We start from the raw sequence: 23,972 nt of genomic DNA, 5'->3' as shown, positions 1-23,972 counted from the left end.
ATCGATGTCTGCCTGAATATCCATTCATTTTTCAGAATAATCTTTAAGAAGCTGCATTCGGTATTCTATTTGAAATTTATCAAAGGTGAAGAATTTAATTAGTTTATTAAAATATTTATAGAACTTGGTGGCAAGAAATTAGTTAATTTCGGAGCGACAACGAAAAATGCGTTTGCTCGTGTTGAATTCAATTTTACGACTTCTTCTCTATTTAACATATGTATTCTTAGGCCTAGCTTAACAGAGGTTGGCGAAGACGGGGCGAATTCGCAAAGAGCGAGAGAGAACTTTATTATGCTCCCGCCTTCGCCCTAAACTAACTTACACTAGACTTCAAATTTTTTCTACTTCAAACAATAAACAACAAATGTGAGTTCCGCCAACAAAAGGAAATAGTTTTTTCTTCGAATGCCGTTTTCATACGCCTTTTGTGTTTGTCTTCCCTTTCTTAACATTTGTTTCCATTGGGTCACTCATTTTAAAAATGATTGGAATTTAATTTAGTGAAACAAATTACAACATTAAATGTCTGACACAATAATTGGCGACAGTATGAAAAAATCCGTAAAATATTTATTTAGCATAAAAGTATTAAAATTCCAATTTTATTTTAAATTAATATAATAATTAACCATTTCCACCAATTGTTGAGTTTTATACAAAAGCAAAATTTAACAAATTTTCTTTGTGGATCCTATAAGGGTTAAAGATGCCCACTTAGCACCTCCAAATTCATGCACTTTGAGTGCTACTGGAACATTGTGCTTACATATATGTGTCGTTGAAAACAATTCCACTTTGCACTGCACAAAGCGGAATCAAAATTAACGGCACATCACCGTTCATATATAGCGGCGATAAGTCAATTGCACCGTTATATCGGCTACTTGTTAAATTTTCCAGACTTCCACCGAAATTTCCACAAACAATGATTTTGCCAACAGCAGTTTACTTTTATTTGTTTGATTGGTATTATTATTAATTCCTTCTATTCCACTTGGGAACTTAGGGCTTCTACGAAAGCTTTCCATCTAACTCTATTTTGAGCTGTCTGTTTTGCACTTTCCCATGTAGTGTTTATTTGGGCTAGTTCTTGGTGAGCGGTTCTTCTCCAGGTTGCTCTTGGCCTTCCTACTCGCCTGCTTCCTTGGGGGTTCCAATCTAGTGCCATCCTCACAATGCTACTCGGGTTTCTTCTGAGAGCGTGCCCAATCCACATCCATTTTTTCTTCCTTATTTGTATATGAATCGGGGACTCGTCTGTAACGCGCCACAGTTCTGTGTTGGTTATTCTGTTTGGCCAGAATACCCCACATATGACTCTCAGGCATTTGTTGCTGAAAGCCTGTAGCTTCTGCGTCATTTTCTTCGTGGCGAGCCATGTCTCACTTCCGTATAGCAGTATGGATTTCACACACGCATTGTAGATCCTGAGCTTTGTTCGTCGGCTGATTTTTCGGTCTCTCCATATGCGGTATAGTCTCCCAAATGCTGAGCGGGCTTTGCCAAGACGACTGGAGACATCATCATCCACTCCATCACTGTTGGATATGATGGTGCCAAGGTATGGGAAACTCGTAATGAACTCGATTGGGTTCCCATTTATGTTGATGTTTCCTTGGTTGGAGTGGTTGAAGCGCATAGCTTTTGTTTTCGCTATGTTTATCTCGAGCCCTACGCTGCTGGCTATCCTGACGAGGTCGTCACTTTTCCTCTGTATGTCGCCGAGTCTGTGCGATATGAGACATATGTCGTATGCGTAGTCCAAGTCCTCAAGGTGTCTGGTGAGGTTCCACGGAATTCCGCGCTTGGAAGAGCATACTTCGCTCATTAACTCGTCGACTACGATGTTGAAGAGGAGTGGTGACAGCGGGCATCCTTGCCGAATTCCGGTGTTCGTCTGGAAAGGTGCACTAGTTTTTCCATTGTGCAGTACCGCCAGGTTGGCATCGTCATACATCGATTTGATGATGGCGATGAGGTTTGCAGGTACTCCTTTTCTTGCAAGTGCTCGCCATATTGCTGCTCTTTCAACTGAGTCGAATGCCTTCTTGAAGTCGATAAACAGGAGGTAAAGCGGTGCTCTCCATTCCACAGCTTGCTCGGTTATTATGCGTAGTGTATTTGCCTGGTCTACGCAACTCCTGTGTGGTCTGAAGCCTGCCTGTTCGTCTCGAATTGTTGGCTCAATTTTTTCCTGGAGGCGTTCGTTCAGAAGTGTAGCTAAGATCTTGTAGCTGGTGTTGAGCAGTGTTATCCCTCTCCAGTTGTTGCAGTCACTAAGGTCGCCTTTTTTGGGTAGCTTCACAATGATTCCGTTTTTCCAGGAGTCTGGCACCGTCTCGCCTTCCCATATGCGTGAGAAGTGTGGATGCAATGTTTCAGCCATTAGTTGGGTGTCAACTTGAAGCAATTCGGCTGGAATGTTGTCTTCGCCAGCTGCCCTGTTGTGCTTCAGCTTCTTTATTGCATTCACGATTTCTCTTACATTCGGGGGTGCAGAGGGTATCCTGCTACTCCCACTTGGCGGCACAACACTCCTGTAGTCTATGGCCACGTTTGGTGATGTGGTGTGGCTAATTCCCATGAAGTGTTGGCGCCATCTTCGGATTTGTGCGTCATCATTGGATAAGAGGTTACCTTCTAGATCTCTGACTGGTTTGTTCTGTCTGTGATAGGTTCCTGTGATCCGTGAGATCTGCTGGTATAGCGAGCGCATGTTGTTCTCGCCGGCTGCTCGTTCTGCGTCTGCCGCAAGTCTATCCAGCTGTGTTTTTTTGTCCTTTCTGGCCGACTTTTTCACCGCTCTGCATAGTCCGCGATACTCCTCACGGTACTGCGTGAGCTGGTCCGCCAGAGGCTTCAGGTGGTTCCTCCTTCTGATTAGGTCCCAGGTCCCTTCAGATATCCAGTCCGTTCTTCCGCGTTGTTGCAGGCCAAGTATTTCCTCCGCCGTGGTCCTTAGTTGCCTGCAGGTGTACTCCCATGGGTGGTCTTCTAGGGGGATCAGCTGTTCTCGCAGCGTGGACGTCATTCTCGTCTTCAGAGTAGAGTCGCTAAGGAGGTGCAGGTTCAGGGGGGGCGCACGCCGGTGTTGACTGTTGCCAGAGTTTCTTGAGTGGTTGCGGTTGAGCTTTATTGAAAGTTCTCCAATGACCAACTCATGATCACTGTCTATGGCTGCTCCCCTTTTGTTCCGTACGTCCAGTAGCGAGTGTCTCCATTTCCTGCTAATGCATATGTGGTCGATCTGGTTGCGCGTATTACCACTTGGAGATGTCCAGGAGTATTTGTGGACATCTTTGTGTGGGAATAATGTGCCACCGATGACCAGTTGGGATAGCTGGCAGAGTTCCACTAATCTCTCTCCGTTATCGTTGCGAGTCCCAGTTCCATGCTGGCCCATGACAGATCTTAGTCCGGTGTTGTTGGGGCCAATTTTTGCATTGAAGTCACCCATGAGGATGTTAATGTCACCTTGCCGTAACTTGTTGAGGGTTGCTGTAAGGGCAGTATAGAAGTCGTCCTTGGTGTCGTCGTTTGCGTCTTCCGTCGGGGCATAGCATTGAGTGATGTTTATATATCTAGCTCTACATCTGAACCTGGCGGTCATGATTCTATCAGAAATGGGTTCCCAGAAAACCAGTGCCTTCTTTATGCGCTTGGACACGAAAATTCCCACTCCATATCTGCTGCCGTCACTGTTGCCACTGTGTAGGACTAGATTGCTATCTGATGTTGTTGTTTCCCCACTGCCAGTCCACCTCATCTCGCTGATTCCAGCTATTGCAATGTGGAGTTTCTCCATCTCAGCCTCGAACTGTGCTAACCTAGATGGTTCTCTTAGAGTTCTAACGTTCCATTGTCCAATTCGTGTCCGTTTTGAAATGCCTATGGTCGTCATCGAATTTGGGGTTCCGTTTATGTTTAAATGTCTCGTATTAGTTTCAGTAATCGTTGTAAGTTTTTCGACCGATCTGGTGATTGGCCAGATGCGGCTTATCCCAGTGGTGGGCTGCCACCTGTCGCCATCGGGGAGTGGCGCCTACGGTGTTGTGTTGTTATTCGTAGAAAAGCGAGCAGTCTGGTAACGCGATCGCCCTGCTGGGTGTTGTTGCTGTTCGCAGAAAAACACAGGGTGCGCTTGGTACTATGTGGGTGCCCCCGTTTTTTCTCCCATGTAATGAGGAGGGGGTGGGATGGTGTGGCAAGTGGAAGTTGCCGAAGATTGTTGTAATAGGCAGTTATGTGGAAGAATACTTTCTACAAGTTAGAAAAGCATTTCAGAGAGGAAGTTTTTGTATGGCCATGCTCTCGTCATGGGTGGGGTTTGAACCCACGACCCCGTGGTTAGCAGGTAGTTACACTATCCACTACACTATCCACTTATTTAATTGGTTTTCCAATTTACAAAATGCCAAACATTTATTAAGGTAATTTATGCGCAACTTTTTTTGCAACATACACACACAAGTGGTGGACTGCACTTTAATTTAATTTTGTGCACTGAATACCTGGTTATTTGGCAATTTTTCCTAACTTTCCTTATTCGGACGACTCTGCGCTGAAATACGCCAGCTAGGTTATATTCGCACACGGGAACAAATTAACAAGTGCCGAGACGACAAAAATGCACTAAATATGTTAAATTTCCTACGCGAATTTCCACGAAAAATGTTAAAGCCGTAGTCCCTGCTCGGGCGCCATGAAAATCCTGAGAGTGTTTTCCTAGGTAAAAACTTTTAAAATGCGACTTCGATCTAGCAGCCTAGCTGGGGATTTTGCAATGTGGAGGGTAACATTATCAACAAAAAATATTCAAAAATTTTTGTTTAAAATACACGTATGTTCAAAATAACGGGTGTTTTTTTTAGAGGTATAGAACTTTAAATTGCAATAAAACAACGATGGATTATTCGATTGACATGAATTTTATTGACATGAAAGATAATCTTGTGGCATTACATTTTAAATATGATTTCTGGCATATGACCGCCACGGCTGGCTCGGATGTAGTCCAATCTGGACGTCCAATTTGCAATGACTTTTTCCAACATATTTGGCCGTATATCGGCAATAACACGGCGAATGTTGTCTTCCAAATGGTTTAGCGTTTGTGGCTTATCCGCATAGACCAATGACTTTACATAGCCCCACAAAAAGTAGTCTAGCGGTGTTAAATCACAAGATCTTGGAGGCCAATTCACAGGTCCAAAACGTGAAATTAGGCGGTCACCAAACGTGTCTTTCAATAAATCGATTGTGGCACGAGCTGTGTGACACGTTGCGCCGTCTTGTTGGAACCACAGCTCCTGGACATTATGGTCGTTCAATTCAGGAATGAAAAAGTTAGTAATCATGGCTCTATACCGATCACCATTGACTGTAACGTTCTGGCCATCATCGTTTTTGAAGAAGTACGGACCAATGATTCCACCAGCCCATACAGCGCACCAAACAGTCAGTTTTTCTGGATGTAACGGTGTTTCGACATACACTTGAGGATTAGCTTCACTCCAAATGCGGCAGTTTTGTTTGTTGACGTAGCCATTCAACCAGAAGTGCGCTTCATCGCTAAACAAAATTCGCTTATGAAAATCGGGAACAACAGCAATCTCGTTTTGGGCCCATTCGACGAATCTACGCCTTGCTTGATGATCGTTTGGTTTCAATTCTTGCACGAGTTGGATTTTGTAAGCACGCAAACCAAGATCCTTCCGCAAAATCTTCCATAAAGTGGATGGACACAGATCCAATTCCTGTGCTCGATGGCGGATGGACTCATTCGGGTCTTCCTCAATGCTACGCTCTACAGCAGCAATAGCTTCTTCTGTACGCACCGTACGGCGTCTCTGGGGATGCGAGTTATCAATAAGAGTAAACGCGGTGCGAAAACGGTCCATGGTTAATCGAATTAACTGCTCTGATGGACGATTTTGTCGACGATAAAATGGACGTAGTGCGCGATACGTATTCCGCACAGAACCATTATTTTCGAAATAAAATTGCACTATTTGCAAGCGTTGTTCAGGCGTGAGTCTATTCATGACGAATTGCCAAACCAAACTGAGAATAAATCACTTGACAGCTGTTAAATCGGTCGCCATCTTGAACAGTAATGCCAACTTAAAGTTCTATACCTCTAAAAAAAACACCCGTTATAAGCTTAGTTCAAAAGATATTCTTAAAACAAGATTTTTTCGATTTCTTTCTGCAACAAAGCGTTATATCAAAATTCTAAAATAATCTTTATTTTGATATGAGAAACTTTAGTTCTACCTTTTTTTGGAAAAATCCGCTAGCTTAGCGGGAAAACAAATCCATAGAGTTGAAAAGGCATTTCCAAATGCAATCTATGCTTATTTAAAAAAATGTTTCTAAATAGAAAAAACATTTTTTTTCACAAAAGTTTATATCGTTACTAGTTTTTATCCCGTGTAAAGGCATTTAGTTTGATAACAAATAACTAGAATAATTTCTATACCCCAATTGAGTTAAACATAAATATACCGCTCCGCTGCCGGCGTAACCTACAGCGCTGATATGCGGCTAGTCTAATTATATGTCATCAAAAATTCCAGATGAAATTAAGCAATAGTAGCTTGACCGCAGGAGAACAATTAAAAACACTTCAGAAAGTTAGCGTTTATTTGCTTCGAATAGCAAACAGGTTTTGGCATATCGATATAAATGGTCAAGACAAATAACAAAATAATAAAATAACAAAACAAAAAATAACAAAAAAAAATCTATCCATTTTTCAAAAGTATCGGCTTGTATGTTTTGAACAGTTTATGTGAGTGATAATCTTCTTAAACAGAATTGCACAAATTCTGCATGCTTAATAACAATTTTCTACTTCTCATAGTTTCCGCGAACTTTACATGTAAAGGATAATCCAAAAGGCTCGCTCGAACTTTGAAAGCAAATGTAGTTTGAGTTAGAATGTCAAATACAAGGTGTTATATTCTTTCCATCCTCCCAAACCACAATGGCAGGTTACAGTGTCGAGCGGCACGTGCAAATCATGAAATTCTTTTATGAAAATGGGTCTTCAGTTCGAGCAACGTTCCGCGCACTTCGCCCGTTTTACGGTCGCGATGATCGTCCTGCCGAGTCGATCGGGTCAGTAAACAATAAGCCTACCGAGAATATCGCCGCTGTGCGTGACAGTGTCCTCGAAAACCCGCGGCAGTCAATTCGTGTCGCGCACAGGAACTAAGTTTTTCGCAGACGACAGCTTGGTGAATTTTGCGTTGGGACTTGGGCCTGCACCCGTACAAGATCCTGGGTCAGCTAGATCTTGTACGGGTGCAGGCCCAAGTCCCAACGCAAAATTCACCAAGCTTTTGCCGATTTTCAAAAAAAATTCGCAAATAACGCGCCTCAATATAAAACCCTTTATATACGAACAGACGAATATGGGTTATTGCAAAAATTCTGCAATTATCTAGTTCTTATAGGTTTTTCAATCTTAATAATCTCTTTTCTACGAATTTATTATACCCTTCTACTCCACGAGTAACTGATATAAAATGAAAAGACTCCTGGTTTTTATATAAAGGAGTATGTATAAGGAAGTCTTGTAATATTGTTTAAATATAGTATTAATTTAAATGCTCACCGGAACATAAAAATATTTTTAGGTTTTATGCTTATCTCCTACGTACGAGTTGGCCATTCAAACTGGAGAAGTGGCTGCACGAATGGGACAATTTTGTCCGGAAATAAAGCTGAGATTTGCGGTCCGTGGTGAAGAGGGTATGTTCTTTTACCATATTATAAATATTTAAATAATTTAATTTTTTGTTTTACGTTAAAGTTGATCGCAGTAAAAAAATTGAGGAACACATTTTGATTGGCACCCCTGGAAAACTTTTGGATTGGGGAATAAAATTTCGTTTATTTGATATGAAGAAAATAATCGTTTTTGTATTGGATGAAGCAGATGTAATGATAGCCACCCAAGGTCATCATGATCAATGCATTCGAATACACAAGTATGTATAATGTTATAATGTTTACCAACACGACCTTCTTGTTTTGTTTTTTTTTTAATTTTGTAGACTTAAAAAGAGAAATGGTTTAAGAGTAACATGGCTTTTATATAAGAATTGTCTTGGTTTATTCTTTTTTGTATCATACAAACAAGTAACGATTGCACCATTCGTTTACTCGATTCATAATAAACTTAGATTTAATGTTTCAGTTTGTCCCGAATGATTAAATTTCATGTATATTAGCCTTAAAAAGTTATCATAAACTTAGTATCACTATATCCTCTCCGCACACTATTCTGGTAAGATGTGTAACTACGTGGACTGCCCTCCAAATGCAGTGCAAATTCCTAATATTTGCATTGCATTGCATTTTCCTAATATAAATTTTGTAAAATTTGTACTTAAACTTTTTCACCCTTATTCTCCTGATCTATATTCTTAGAAAAGTTTTGATATCAAATTGCGCTGAAAAAAGGACCCTCTAAGAGATATTTGATTTGATCAAGGGGGTATAATCTTCTTTACATCATCATTATGAATGAATAAGTTTTTGTTCTTATCTTTGCTGTGTTGATGGAATGTTACAGAGCTGCCTAAGTGCAAGTAGCCATGCATTTATTATCAAATTACACACGAATCTAAATTTTGCAGTAAAACTTCAGAATAGGTAGAATTTATGATTAACAAGAGAGAACGCTATAGTGCAATTCCTCGACGATCAGATACTCGTTACTTAACCCGTGGGAGTACGAATGAGAAGAACATTATCTTGAGATATCGATAGAAATTGGCAAAAAAAATATTAAAAACCACAACATTTTTAAAAGTGTGGGTGTGGGAGTGGTTGGCGTTGGAGTAGGCCAACATTTTTTTTAGTATATCCATATAACTTTACAAAACTAATGAAAAAAAGTCGTGTAGGACTCAAGATAAACCTGTTAACTTATTTATCATAAATATTGCTGCAGCGGCCAATAATAAGGAGATCCTTGATGACCCTGTGGTGAACAGCACCCTGCCAATTGTTTGGGCTGCACTAAGCACCAGGCGTACCTAAAACGCTGTAAGCCCAAAAGGGAGCTAAGGGCAAAGAGCGAAATATGTCACTGAACACCAATGAAGGCAGACCGATACGAGTAACCACCTTTCGAGGCATCGTCTCCTATGCAGATGTTGCAAAACAGCAATAGCAGTAGTCACAACAAAAATACTAACAACAGCAAAAATACGGCGACAGGAGTCGCAGCCAGCAAAGGACGACAAGGGATTTACTCCAGTAACCTACAGTCATCAGCATCAACATTAATGACATACTACGGTGTATTAATGTAAGCATTAAATTCCTCCGCGAGTTCCAAGAGCAGTAGATGGAACGATGACGATGATTATGAAGCAGCAGTAACAATAGACACTGCAACAGGCCAGATTCTAAATCAGCTCACTGCGAGTCCAACGCAGAAAATAATGATGCCGCTGCATTTGAAACAACGGCGTATCCACGAAGCTGCACGAACATGAGTGCTTCGTGCAGCAACAAGATATAGATGTCCTGATGATCAGCGAGTCATACTGCAACGGGACGGAGTCGTGATTCTGATCAGGTATTCCATTGTCCACTTGCCGATTACACCAATAGCCACCGACATGGTGCCACTAGCTTCAGCGGCTATCGAAACGGCACACGACCCTATTCATTTTGGAGCGGTTTTCTGTCCCACAAGATTCATATGTATTCAAATTCATAGTAGAGGGGTCTGCAACGGGGATCAGAAAGGTGCAACAGTAAAGGACATGCGCTAACGAATATCGTCTTAAACTCGGAGGTGAACGCGTTGGCCAGAAGAGATTCACCAGGATATCTTGATTTTGCTTTGAAGAGGGGTATTCTGGGTATTCATGTGGATATACATGCGATTGGTTAGCTGAGCTCCCACTGTCTAAGGAATACTATAACGAGCGTGGCACACGGGAATACTGCGCCTGCGGCTCCTGTCGCCGTATGTGTGTTAATGTTAGTATTGTTGTTGTGCCTGCCTGGTGCTGTTTTGTATATCTGCTGCCTCGAAAGGTGATTATCGGTCGACTAACTTAATTCTAACGAAGAAGTGAGCGACCCATAGCTAACCATAGAAAAATAATGAAATGCCAGAAAAATTTGGAAATGCCTGTCAGTAAATATGCGGTACATTTCTCTCACTCTCACTTTGGAATATAAACTTTTCACAATTCTCAAATTCACCTGAGAATTTGGGGAAATTATTTTTCTAACAATTAGGTATGTACATAAGTAGGTAGACGACAAATTGTTTCAGTACAATGCGATTAACTTATGGTTGCGAAATTTATGTACATCAGAATTAATCCCTGGTGCATGCACGTTTATATTAATAATTAATCAGGAATTGCAGCTTCAAGGAAGTTAAACATCAAATGCGTCGGCAGGAATAGTACCAAAACACCTGCCCGTAAAGTATTTAAAGGTAAAATTTAATTTTATAAAAAAAAAATGAAAAGCCCAATTTACACTGCTTTTACATCGGTCATTATGGCAATTTCATACTCTTTTGTAAAATAAAAACGCGTAAACTTGTGAATGCATGGAAATTATTATTTAAATTGATTCGGAATCGAAGCAACGACGAACAGGAGTTAGATCGATGGTATTCAACAAGTATCTGAATATTGAGTTTTAAATATATCAAAGTACGCCCTAGAATAAAAAGAGTTATGTTTCCATTTAGACTCCAAGAACAGAAGAAGGAAAAGCTTTTGGAAGAAGGAAACAGCTTTTTATATACTCTAATAAGTATTACATTAAGCTCTTATACTAATTAGGGTTGACCAAAGTAGTTTAGTAATTATGTTTTGCATATTTTAACACTTCCCACTTCAATACCGATAATTTAAACTTAATAATTCAATATGTACACTATTAAAAGCACAATACAATATTTCAAGTTAATTTTTATAGATGTAAAGACCTAGCCATTTTTACATTTTTCTTGTCTTATTATACCGGTTACTCGTAGAGTAATAGGGTATACCAACTTCGTTGAAAAGTATGCAACAGGCAGAAGGAAGCGTTTTCGACCATATAAAGTATATATATTCATGATCAGGATCAATAGCCGAGACGATATAAGCATGTCCATCTGTCCGTCCGTACGAACGTCGAGATCTCAGGAATGGCTTGCGCCATCTTTCGTAAAATGCTACGAATGAATTTCAACACAAAGTATAAAAAGGAAAAAAACACCATGCATTTACTCAGTTTGCTGTCGTGCAAAAGATTACGCGGAGAATTGAGCATGTCAAGATCATATTTCTCATGGTGAAAGAAAATGTAATAGCCGCTCCAAATGAAAGGAAAATTTTCAATATTAATGCCACATATAAATTACAACGGCGAAATGGGGGAGCTTCCAATTGATGCCCGCTTAACTCTACAATCATATTATGAAAACCTCCTCCTTATAAGCAAATTCGACCCAATTGTTGGCTTAGCACACTGTAAAAATCTCCAAGAAGCTTAGAGACGGTATACAACTAATCTCGCATTTTTGTGTCACTTGTGTAAAACGCGTACAGCTCGGTGTTCTTCTGGACCCTAAACTTAAATTTTCAGACCATATTTCGTCTATTGTCAATAAGGCCAGGGGTGTGCTTGGTTTTATAAAACGGTGGTCAAAGGAATTTGATGATCCTTACATGACCAAAACCTTATTTATTTCTCTAGTCCGTCCGATCCTCGAGTATGGATCACCTGTTTGGAGTCCACAATATGAAGTTTACTCGGACCGCATTGAATCGGTTCAAAAGAACTTCTTACTTTTTGCCTTACGGCGCCTTAATTGGGATGCAAACCGTAGATTACCTCCTTATTCGAATAGATTAATGTTAATTAACTTACCCTCCTTAGCTAACCGTAGAACGATGCTTGGAATAGTCTTTATTTTTAACCTTATTCGTGGTGAAGTGGATAGTCCCGACTTGGTTAGTCGGCTAAACTTCACTGTTCCAAGCAGATAACCTAGAAATTACGTACCTCTAATTTTAAATCATTGTAGATCTAACTATGAGTTGCATGATCCCTGCAGAGTATTATGTTCTGACTATAATAGATTCTATCCTATTATCTCTAATTCTGACTCTCTGCCGTTTTTAAAGCGATCAATACTAACGCACTTAACGAATTCTTAGATATTACTACTAGCAAAAAATTTGGCACAACTGCAAAGATAAATATCACATAGACCTAAACAACACAGATAAATGTAGAACCCCTCAAATCTCACAGCAGATAAGCTCCGTTCACAGAAGATGAAACGGAGATGTTTCGAAACACAACAAGAACTCACAGCTATTAAAGCACCATTAAAATGTGACAGCAAAACTGCTTTTAGGGCTCGTCAATCATAACCATTTGATTGCCCGCTTCTTGAAGCGATTAGAATTTCGATAAATTCTGGAATCCGTCTTTACCACAATATCTGCATACATCTCACCTAACAAAAAATTCCAAAATCCAAAACTTCCTTTCCAGAGCTAAATTACCAACACGTCCTAATTGTTTTTAAAAACTGTCATCCATTCCAGGGCTTGCACAAAGCCAACTCATTGTTTTTTGATCAAATACATTCTACTTAATGCTTTTGCTGATATAATCCCAGAAATTAAATAGGAAGTTATCAATGACCCTAATAGTAATGACCACTTTCCCATTCCCAAACACATCCTTTTTCTCATCCTAAGCTTCCTTAACATAATCACACAGTGCACTTTTAAGCAATAATTTTACCCATTTTACCACGCCTTACCTCCCTAGCAACGGTTACATTAACCAAGAAGCTGCTCCTATTCAAAAAAATATTTATTTCTAGTCCCTGAAACACAATTTTCTCCTTACAGTAACTTTGTGTATCCTGGAATCTTTATATATTTCAACATATTAAATGAAAGAGGCATAGACAATAATACATTTTAAAGTTTAACAAGAGAGAACGCTATAGTCGAGATCCCCGACTATCTGATACCCGTTACTCAGCTAGTGGAAGGGAGAAGGAGAGTCTTCAACACTGACAGTTTTTGGCGGTTTGTAGGCGTTAGAGTGGGCGTGGAAAGTTTTTTGACAAATCGATAGAAATTTACAAAACTAATACAAAAATGAAAAAATATCAAAACATTTTTCAAAAGTGTGGGCGTGGCAGCTTTGGGCGATTTGTGGGCGTTAGAGTGGGCGTGGCATGAATCGACAAACTTGCGCTGCGTCTATGTCTCTGGAGTCTGTATGCTTAGTCTCAACTTTCTAGCTTTTGCAGTTCCTGAGATCTCGACGTTCATACAGACGGACAGACGGACATGGTCAGATCGACTCGGCTATTGATCCTGATCAAGAATATATATACTTTATATGGTCGGAAACGCCCCCTTCTGTCTGTTACACACTTTTCAACGAATCTAGTATACCCATTTACTCTACGAGTAACGGGTATAAAAAGAAGCGAAGCAAACGGTTATTCCAAAGTTCATATGTAAAATTCCTCAAAAACTGGAACCTTTGTAAGTGTGGGCAACTATTCTTACTGAAATAACTACCAAATGCCCATCTGAAATATAACACCTTTGGCGACCTATGGTCAGAAGAAACTGACGATTGTAACTTTTCTAGTAGCTTCTTTCAAGCACGTCGCATTTTTTTCACCCATCCCAATCAACCCAGCATATAAAAATGCATCCATTAATTATGATTAATCGTTCTTGGAATTATTTGTGAATTAATTTTTTTTATTTGAAGTTTGACTGTGCAAATCGGCGTAGTTTTTCATCTGTCTGTCGTGCATCTCGCCTGCCTTCTGTACGGATGTGTGGACGCCGTTGCCAAAAACTGTTGGAGCCAATGTAAAACCTGCCAGAAATCGACTCCCAAGAAGGCTGTCAGTTACAGGTAGACACACTTTCCTACATGTCGCTTTAGTTTGACTTATGTGTTTCATTTCACATTCTGCCGGATTTCTTAGGCACATTGATAATTCGCTTGCTGTTAACATAAGTATTTGTAATGACCAACTGATACAAATTCAATCATTTATCAACTTGGGAATCTGGATAGCTTGCACGGCTGGATATCGCACGGCTCGCTCCAACTCATGCCCCGTTAGTTCACGGTGCGTCCTCTTTGTGCTCGTCCAAAGTCCACACCGTTACCGTTCGACCTCTGTGCCTTTAGCCGGTTGGAGTCCAAGGTCCAGAGCGGTACCGTTAGTTTACGGTCTTTCCACTTTGCCGGGGTCCAAGGTCCATTATTTCCCATTCGACCAGGCCGCCCTTGACTCCTCTCACATTTCAGCCGTTTTCGCTGTTGTTAGGACGCTCACCTGCACCCGGATTGGTTGGGAGTTTAAAGACCCCTCACAATGTCATACATTTTGGGACAATGTTATTAGCCAACTTTTCCATTTATGGGAAGTAGTATTCCGTGAGAATACATTTAAATTTTCTTGGACTGATCGTGGACTGATCGTGCTATGAGTACGGGTTATGAGCAGGGGCTTCTCAGTCTATTGTGTGAGTATATGTGCTAAGCACGGTTTGGCATCCTGTTCTTTTATGGTATTAAACTGCTGTCTGGTTAAGCCATAAGTAACTAGTTTTTCTTGCCATGTTGGTAGGATACATTTGCACCGGTTTTCTCGATATCAACTTTTCATCTTTTCATTTTCGCATTCGAATGACAATGGCTGATAGACGGTGAATATAGTTGTATCTTTGACCGTGTAACCATTCTCTTTAATTTTTCTGTCTACATTAAATTGTAGCTGGATGTGTCGCAATCTATGTCTGATTGCACTTCCGTTTTCGCCCTTTGAGATGTTTGAAATATGTAGGTCTTAGTATTGCTGCAAAGTCATTAATGAATCGTCTGTTGCAACTCGTAAGGCCTACTTCAAATTTGCTTTTTGGCACGGGAAATGCTTTTATGGCTTTGAATTTTTTTTGGTTGGTGGTAGTGCCATCTCCGGTGACTTAAAAATCAAAAATTGTATTATACTCGGTACTCGTAGAGTAAAAGGGTATACTAGATTCGTTGAACAGTATATAACAGGCAAGCCGATCAGGATCAATAGCCGAAAAGTATGTAGTACGCAGTAGGAAGCGGCTCCGACCATATAAAGTATATTTATTCTTGACATTCTTGATATTAATAGCCGAGTCGATCTGGCCTATCCGTCTGTCCGTCCGTCCGTATGAACGTCGAGATCTCAGGAATATCGGTAGCGGGAGGGGGCTTTAGATAGTACAGGAACAAAAAGCACCATAGGAAGAGGGAACGCGGCTTAGGTAGGTAAGTTCTAGTAAGGAGCCATGTAAAAGCTTCCTAGGAAGTGGAAGCGGATGCATGCCGGCCAGACAGGACCCCGTTGCTAAAAGGACCAACACATATATAATGATATAATTTTTGGGGCTTGAATATCGGACGACTTTTTGACCGAAGAGAGACTTATAGATAGCATCGTAGCACCACTTTTTACATTATTATTAATTGTTTGGTAATTGTTTCATGGTAACAAAAAATAGCGTGAGGTAACTAGTTCCTTGTTAAAGAGTGTTAAAAATATTGTTAAAGACAACAATACCTAAATAAAGGGGACTACAAAAAATCCTATTTCAACCAATAAGCGGGAGTGTTACCCGATCAGTAACGCGTTAGTAGAACTAACGTTGCACCCGATTAGGAAAGAAGAAAGGAGAGAGGGCCTTTGAAAACCAGGCAGGTATACTATGTTCGTTTGCCGAAAGCGTTTCCGACCATACAAAATACAGGGTGCGGCAACATAACTTTTTAAGCGGATCTTCGGTTATTAAATTACACCGTGCATTTCGGAATGCCTACAATAGTTTTTATTGTTATCCGGGATCATTAGAGGAGTCGTTGTGGTAATGTCCCTCCGTATGAACGTTGAGATTTCAGGAACTATAAAAGCTAGACTGTTAGGATTAGGCATGCAGATTCCAGAGACGTACACGTAACGCCCACAAACCGCCAAAAACTGCCAGTTCCACACTTATCGAAAATTATTTCATGTTATATTATTTTTGTCTTATAAATTTCTGTCGATTTTGAAAAATAAATTTTTGCTACGCCCACAGTATTTAAGAATAACTTGATATTTTTCCATTTTTGTATTAGTCATGTAGATTTCTATCGAATTTTCCTACGCCCACTCTAACGCCTTAAATCTGCCCAAAACTGTCAAGCCCACATTGTTAAACAATTTTTAATGTTGTTTACATTTTATTATACCCGTTACTCGTAGAGTAAATGGGTATACTAGATTCGTTGAAAAGTGTGTAACAGACAGAAGGGGGCGTTTCCGACCATATAAAGTATATATATTCTTGATCAGGATCAGTAGCCGATTCGATCTGGTCATGTCCGTCCGTCTGTCCGTCTGGCCGTCTGGCCGTATGAACGTCGAGATCTCAGGAACTACAAAAGCTTGAAAGTTGAGATTACGCATACAGACTCCAGGGACATATACACAGCGCAAGTTTGTCGATTCATGTTGCCACGCCCACTCTAACGCCCACAAACCGCCCAAAACTGCCACGCCCACACTTTTGAAAAATGTTTTCATATTTTTTCATTTTTGTATTAGACTTGTAAAATTTCTATCGATTTACCAAAAAACATTTTGCCACGCCCACTCTAACGCCCACAAGCCGCCAAAACCAAAACCAAAACCTGCAAACCAAGTGGTATGTTGCTTGTAAACCTGTAAGGTTTCTCAATTTCTTGCGGCTGGTGTAGTGGTCTGAAGGTAAGGTTAGGGGTGATTCAGCTGTGATGAGATGACTTGAGATACTTTTCGTTTTTGAATATCAATGAGATCGGCGAGTTCGCAGACCAGTATGTAGGTGTATTCCAGGAATACGTAGTTCAGCTTTCACTTTACTTTAATTTTTGCATTATAAAGATGGTTTACAGATAACCATGCAAGAGTATGCTTTGGGCTAAAGTCGCCGGCCGCGTCAAAGCGCTTTCCTAATGTATAAAAATACTCCAAGAAGTTGTCCTCAGTTATAAAAATTCGTGGAGGACACAACACTGCAGGTAGTAAAGGGTTTTTCATTAGGTCTATTGACCCTATTATGTATGGAATATTGGTTGGTGGCGCTCACGCGAAAGGCTCAATTTTCGATGACTCTGGCGCACAAATCGGGTTGTATTTGATCAATGGCTTGGCGTATTTTGACTTTGAGGGCATCGGTGGTTGGCGGCTTGTTGGCATAGACCTGCGACTTAAGAAAACCCCACAAGAAAAGTCCAGCGGGGTCAAATCGTACGATTTCGATGTCCAGTTCACATTGCCCCCGCGCGAGATGACCATTTCCGAAAATTGCTCGTGCAGAACATCCATCGTAGCGTGTGCTGTGTGACACGTAGTGACGTCGTGTTGCAACCACAAATTCAAATCAGGTATTTTTGGCTTGTTCTCCTTATTCTGTAGGCTTAATTACCTCTTTATCTTATTTTGCGTTCCATTTTGTTCTATTTCATTTTGTTCTTGTTTTAGTTGTGATTCGGATTGACGTCGTTGGCGCAGCAGAGGCAGTTTCGGCATTGGTTTTTGAAGTTTTGTTGTTATAGAAGCTAGTGTTGCGGTCGTGGGTGACAGATAATTCACAGTACTATTAGCTACAGTACTTACTTTTATTTACTTTGCTTATACAAAGGTGAAAGGGATATACATATTTATGCATGTACATATCATTCAGACTCACAGCGTCAGTGTGGTTTGGTTCGTAGTAAAATTATCATGGGAACGATATTTGCCGTATGAATGGTTTTTTTTTCTGCTGTCAGTCATAATCAGCGAGCGAGTTTCTCCTCTCCCCTTTGCTTTCAGATGCGTCCTTTATGCGTCCTAGTACAAGGATACTTACAAAACAAAATGTGCACCTGATAAAAAATATGTGGACATGGCGAAATGAGCGACCGAAATTTGAAAAATAATTATATTGAAATTTAAATGAGGGTGAAGTAATTGATATGAATATTGTATCACTATTGTAGGGTATAGAATAAGTTGGTTTAAAAAATAGGACACACGTTGGAAATATAAAATATCGTCAGAGGCCGCAACAGTATTTGGGATTGCGTTTAACTTTGTAAGGATTCTTTTGCTGGGATCGGCGTTTCAGTCCGCCCAGGATCCTCTTCAGTTTAATTTATTATCTTGGTAACAGTTGAGGTGGAGTATCATAATGTTAAATTAGGTAAATGCTTGCTCGGGTTGCCGAGCCTCGGTACCCGGTTTGCACATCGGGGTACGTTCACGGCTAATACGTTAGGAAAACCTTCACGTTTGCTAAGAACAACTTTGCGAAAATGCACTCCAGCAGGCGGCATAATCGGAGCTACAGTGGTAGCTAACACTCCTGAGAAACTCTACGAAAATGTCGGAGTAATCGGAGTCGGCAATTGCACTGGTGGTTAAAAAAATGCGATTCCTCACAGCTTTCACAAAAGAGAAAAATTGTTTTTGATAAATTTTACCGCGTGTAACGTTTTTTTTGTTAAATAAATTGGCAAGAACCAATTATAAATGCCCAAAAGCAAAAATGTAACTAAAAACAGTCGAGTTCCCCCACTATCTGATACCCGTTACTCATCTAGTGGAAGTGCGAAGGAGAGACTTCAACACTGACAGTTTTTGGCGGATTGTGGGTGTTACAGTAGGCGTGGCAAAAGGTTTTTTGGCAAATCGAGAGATATTTACACAACTAACAATATGTGAAAAAACATTTTTCAAAATTGTGGGCGTGGCTGTTTTGGGCGGTTTGTGGGCGTGGCAACATGAGTCAACAAACATGCGCTGCGTCTATGTCTCTGGTGTCTGTAGTTCCTGAGATCCCGACGTTTATACGGACAGACGGACATGGCCATATCGACTCGGCTATTGATCCTGATCAATAATATATATATACTTTATATGGTCGGAAACCCTTCCTTCTGCCTGTTACATACTTTTCAACGAATCTTGTATACCCTTTTACTCTACGAGTAACGGGTATATAAATGGGTGGTTACAATCTTTATGAAGACAAAGATGTGATGCAGTTATCGGACACAAAACGGAAGTTTAGATGATGGGAATCGCAAGATAAGAAGTCACAATTATATATTGTTAATAAACTGGTATAACGTCAATGATTTTTTTGCATATATGTATAAGTTATAAGATGTATTTAAAGGTTCAAATAAATTTCGACCGCATAGCTCTACTGACGCGTGTCTTTTAATGTTCTTTCATTCAATGAATCGTCCCTCCTTTTAAAAACTAATTAGGAATTTTTTTTTTATGATAAATAGTGAAAATGTGGATGAGAGTTGTAAAAAATATATTGTGTTACGGAAAATTATATTATAAGGGAAGGAATATATATTTTAATTTCGTTGTAAGAAAATTTTGTTCTGGTTTTTTTCTTAGGCTTATATTCGCTCTTTATATATATTTATTTTACCTACATAATTTGTCTTTACATGTCATATGTTTCTTACGATGCTTATGCGCTCGCCGACTGATAGCGTTGGCTTAGTAGTTGAAATATCATCGAAAATTCCTTACTATGATTAAGCACATTAACATCGCCTTTCATCGCTTTAGATTTTTAGGAGAAAGATCAGGCATGATCTAGTGCCTTGTCATCTTGTGTATGTGAGGTGAGTTCCACAGCCCTCGATCGAGTTGGTTAGAGCCACTTTGTTGGAACAGCAATTGAATCACCAGGATTTCTCGGCATCATATTTACTATCAAAAAAAGCCATGGTACAAAAAATACGAGACGAGATCGGTGATTCGGAAACAGAAAGTCAAAAGCAGAATTACGAAACGCATTCCAAGTAGTCATTGGTGGTCAAGGTAGATATTCGCTTCCTACATTGAGAAAAAGTTCATGTTTGCAAATGACGTAAACATCTATGTGGAGGAGCTTTCCGAGAAGATCAGCGATGGCATTCCGGCACTGGGACCGCGAGACCAGGATCATATACAAGGTGCGTTCCAAAGTAAACAGGACTTTTAAAAAAAAGACAACAAATGGTTTTATTGGCAAAATCAGTTAATTGTATTTTGAATAGTCTCCGTGCATTTTGCACGGTCAAAAAAAAATGTCGAACAAGGGTTTAAGCTCTTCGCATTTTGAATGGCCTCCATGTCTGCGTAACGCTTTCCTTTAATCGGCAAATGCATTTTTCCGAAAAGGTAGAAGTCGCACTGTGCCATATCAGGTGAATACGGGGGGTGGTTGTGCCGGTCTCGCAGCCGCTAGCAGCACCTAAATTTATGTCCAGTTGTTGTCAACATTGGAGAACACAATTAGTCCACGGCACCACAGCTTTATATATTTGGATCACTGTTTAAAGCTTCAACTTTGCTGTTACTGCTAAGTGATTTGTGCATTAGCAATATTTGTCTACAATCATTGCCCATTAAAGCCAAATAACGGAAGCTGGCGCTGATTCTTCTTTGCACTCATCTTCCTGCTTGAACCGAATTTGTTGTTGTTGCCATGGCTGCTAAAAATTCTGGAAAAGTTACCGCTGATGCAAACAGGGTGACATTTTTGAAGCGCATGGCGTCTGCCATATATAACAGAGTGGAACGATTAGCAGATTCTTTATCAAGTTTTGCGTTGGAGCTGATCGATAAGCTGCAACAAACGATTCGGAAAATTCTGAGCTTGATTTGGATCAAATTGAAAGCGATTTGAGTGATAAATTCGATGATGTTCTCATAACGCTTAAGTACTCAGTTCGTGGGGAAATTTCAAAACGCGCCTCACATAATCCACGCCTACTCAATCTTTGCTGACGCGCGATTGTAGCCGACAGAAACGTTCACTCTGGAATAGGGCACCGTCGCTGCCATCACTTGAGCTACCAAAACTCGCTGGAGGCTATGCTAAGTGGCTGGATTTTTATTTTATGTGCACGACGATACCAGATAACCATCCTGACCTCACAAACAGAGAAAAGCTGCAGCATTTACGATCCTGTTTGAGGGACACGGCGTTGGATACCGTTCGCTCACTGGAAATTTCGGAGCATAGTTGCCATGCTATAGCTTTGGAGTTGTTATAAAACAGATTTGCTAATCGACGTTTAGTTTTTCAGCGCATGTCACTGAGATTTTGGGGCTAAGGGCAGTGCAGAGCGGTTCCGTTTCAATGCTTCGTGAGCTGCCGGATAAATTGAACGCCCATATTCGCGCTCTAAACGGATTGGGTACAACGGAACAAATTGCTGGACGCATTATAGTCCAAGTACTTGTCCAAAAGCTGGATCCGGGTGCTGCCTGCGAGTCAGGCAAATTGGGATAAATTGGGATTTAATACCAACATGGGAATCCATTAGGAATGTCGTAATTTAAAAAAAAATTTCGTACCGGTGATATTTATACCCGTTACTCGTAGAGTAAAAGGGTATACTAGATTCGTTGAAAAGTATGTAACAGGCAGAAGGAATCGTTTTCGACCATATAAAGTATATATATTCTTGATCAGGATCAATAGCCGAGTCGATCTGGCCATGTCCGTCTGTCCGTCCGTCTGTCCGTCTGTCTGTCCGTATGAACGTCGAGATCTCAGGAACTACAAAAGGTAGAAAGTTGAGATTAAGCATACTGACTCCTGAGACATAGACGCAGCGCAAGTTTGTCGATTCATGTTGCCACGCCCACTCTAACGCCCACCAACCGCCCAAAACTGCCACGCCCACACTTTTGAAAAATGTTTTGATATTTTTTCATTTTTGTATTAGTCTTATAAATTTCTAACGATTTGCGAAAAAACTTTTTGCCACGCCCACTCTAACGCCCACCAACCGCCCAAAGCTGCTACGCCCACACTTTTGAAAAATGTTTTGATATTTTTTCATTTTTGTATTAGTCTTATAAATTTCTATCTTATATATTTCTAACATATCTATATATTTGATTTTTCAATTACAATTTTTTTTCATACAATAAAAATATAAAACTGTCTTATTAACTTTATTTTTCTTATATAAATGCATGGATATTATGTTTATAATGCAGACAATAATACGTTGCGTTTATATAAATTTCATATTGCAACGCTACCAGTACTTAGATTTAAGTGATTTTAGGGAGACTGCTTGTTTTATATGTGTGGGTGTCATTCGGTTCTTAAGGTGCAAAGACAGGTTTGAAGAGTTTCCAATTGTGTTAATAATTCGGTCGCAGAGTTTGCACTTCGCAGTCCCGTTTTTTCTATCAGTGTAATTGGATTTTATGTTCATTTTAACACGTGCACTTTTACTCGGTATCGCTTTTGAACGAAGGGAAAATATGAAAAAAAAAAACGCAATATCGACATTTGTTCAAAAAAAATATCACGAGATAAATATATCAGAAAAAAATATCGATCTATTGATATTTTGATATATTATCAACAACCCTAGAATCCATGGCAACATTTCTGGAGCAGCGATGCAGGACTCTAAAGACTATGGATTTCGTCATGGCATGCTATTCGAAAGGCAGCCAGGTGGGAGCTGATCGTACATATAATATGCGTAGGTCAGCCTTTCTTGCCACTAATCTTAACCTTCTGACATGTGCTTTCTGTAATGCTTCTGGGCACTCAATTCATTATGGTCAGGATTTTTAGATTGTTTACTGAAACGGTGTCCTCAGATTCATTTGATCATCCGACAGAAACCCTTTGCTTTACCTGGTCCATCCTCAGCTCTTATTGCTGTACTTGACGCTGGCTCTCAACTGCACTTAATAACGTCCCGATTTGTAAATTTGCATCAACTTAAAGAAACGGTATAGACGTTTGTAACTGGAACATACCAAAAAACCTGAAGCTCGCGGATCCAGATTTCAATCTTCCCCAGCGTGTTGATTTGTTGATAGTCGCCAGCCTACTGGCCCGGGATTGCATCGAATTCAAAAGACTCGATTATGCTGGGTTGTTTCCGGAGGCTGCCATCGCTCCAATGGCTTTAATATCGTCGTGCGCGGTCGTTCCGCCCAATGAGGAAACATAACTGGATCGTCTTGAGGGGCTGCTTCGGCGGTTTTGGGAGGTGGACAGTTGCGCCAAAACCTGTTCGATTGCCAGCCAAGTTCAGTTTAAATCTGTTGGACGTCCTACCAGCAAGCTCAGCAAAGATTCTTATTGAGAGAAAACTAGACCATCGTCCAGCCGTTAAGGCCCAATACAAGGCTTTAATTGAGGAGTACGTGCAGATGGGACACATGTCAGAAGGTCCGACAGAAGAATGTAATTCCTGTCGGTATTTTTTGCCTGCGATCCTCTTGGTTTGGTTGGCCTAGTAATAACAAAGTCCAAAATTTTTCATCAGCTGCTGTGCGAGGTAAAGATATCCTGTCACGAAAGACTTCCTTTGGCACAAGATTTAGAATAGCAAGATATATGCTGTAGTTTTGCGCAAATTCGGCATGCCTCATTCCCACGATTCATAGTTTTTGCGATGTCAGCATTGAAGCTAATGGAGCCTGTGTATATGTCGTGTCTAGGGGACAATCGCCACTTACTTTGTTCAAAGTCTTGAATGGCCCCTTTGAAAACCCTTACCGTGCTAAAGCTTGAGCTTTGTGGAGCTGAACTTCTATCTCGGCTTATAGCTGAAACCTGTAATTTTAACGTATTCAAACGGAAATTCTACTGCTGGTGCGACTCATTTGTATTTTCTTGGATCCGTGAGGATCCCTCAAGATTCTACGTGTTTGTAGCAAACCGAGTGACTGCAAATCAGGAGTTGACCGGTACAATGGAATGGCGCTACATTCCCACTGCTTTAAATCCGGCCACAAACAGTAGTAACGAGAAGCCAATACTGGAACTTTGTCGAAGGGTATGGATTCTAAAATCTCCGTACTCTGATATTGTTGCATGCTCAAAATACGCGAATTCATT

At 40.4% G+C, this 23,972-nt stretch overlaps 2 protein-coding genes across 4 annotated transcripts in view; one reads left to right on the top strand and one right to left on the bottom strand.

The window, feature by feature from the left end:
- The window catches only part of LOC122621981 (DEAD-box helicase Dbp80), a 120,165-nt gene that overhangs the window by 46,431 nt on the left and 49,762 nt on the right, over nt 1-23,972 (top strand). For both annotated transcript variants that reach the window (XR_006326258.1, XM_043800045.1), the window contains exons 5-6: nt 7,647-7,761; nt 7,823-8,000. Coding sequence is in view for 1 of the 2 variants with exons in the window: in XM_043800045.1 (XP_043655980.1) it covers nt 7,647-7,761; nt 7,823-8,000 (293 nt within the window). In the remaining variant the exon portion in view is untranslated. The remainder of the gene's footprint in view (nt 1-7,646; nt 7,762-7,822; nt 8,001-23,972) is intronic.
- LOC122621982 lies at nt 16,694-17,943 on the bottom strand. 2 transcript variants are annotated; one of them, XM_043800047.1, is made up of 3 exons: nt 17,520-17,941; nt 17,181-17,430; nt 16,694-17,106 (listed from the first exon to the last, which is right to left on the bottom strand). In XM_043800047.1, the coding sequence occupies exons 2-3, from the start codon at nt 17,417-17,419 to the stop codon at nt 17,076-17,078; spliced, it is 270 nt and encodes an 89-aa protein (XP_043655982.1). In that variant the 5' UTR covers nt 17,420-17,430; nt 17,520-17,941; the 3' UTR covers nt 16,694-17,075. The 2 variants fall into 2 exon arrangements, with proteins under 2 accessions (XP_043655982.1, XP_043655981.1); XM_043800046.1 differs by having other exon boundaries at nt 16,694-17,430; nt 17,520-17,943.

The sequence above is a fragment of the Drosophila teissieri genome, chromosome 3R, assembly GCF_016746235.2.
Source record: "Drosophila teissieri strain GT53w chromosome 3R, Prin_Dtei_1.1, whole genome shotgun sequence".
In the NCBI taxonomy this organism is placed as follows: domain Eukaryota; kingdom Metazoa; phylum Arthropoda; class Insecta; order Diptera; family Drosophilidae; genus Drosophila; species Drosophila teissieri.
This window is presented reverse-complemented; position numbering and strand designations above follow the sequence as displayed.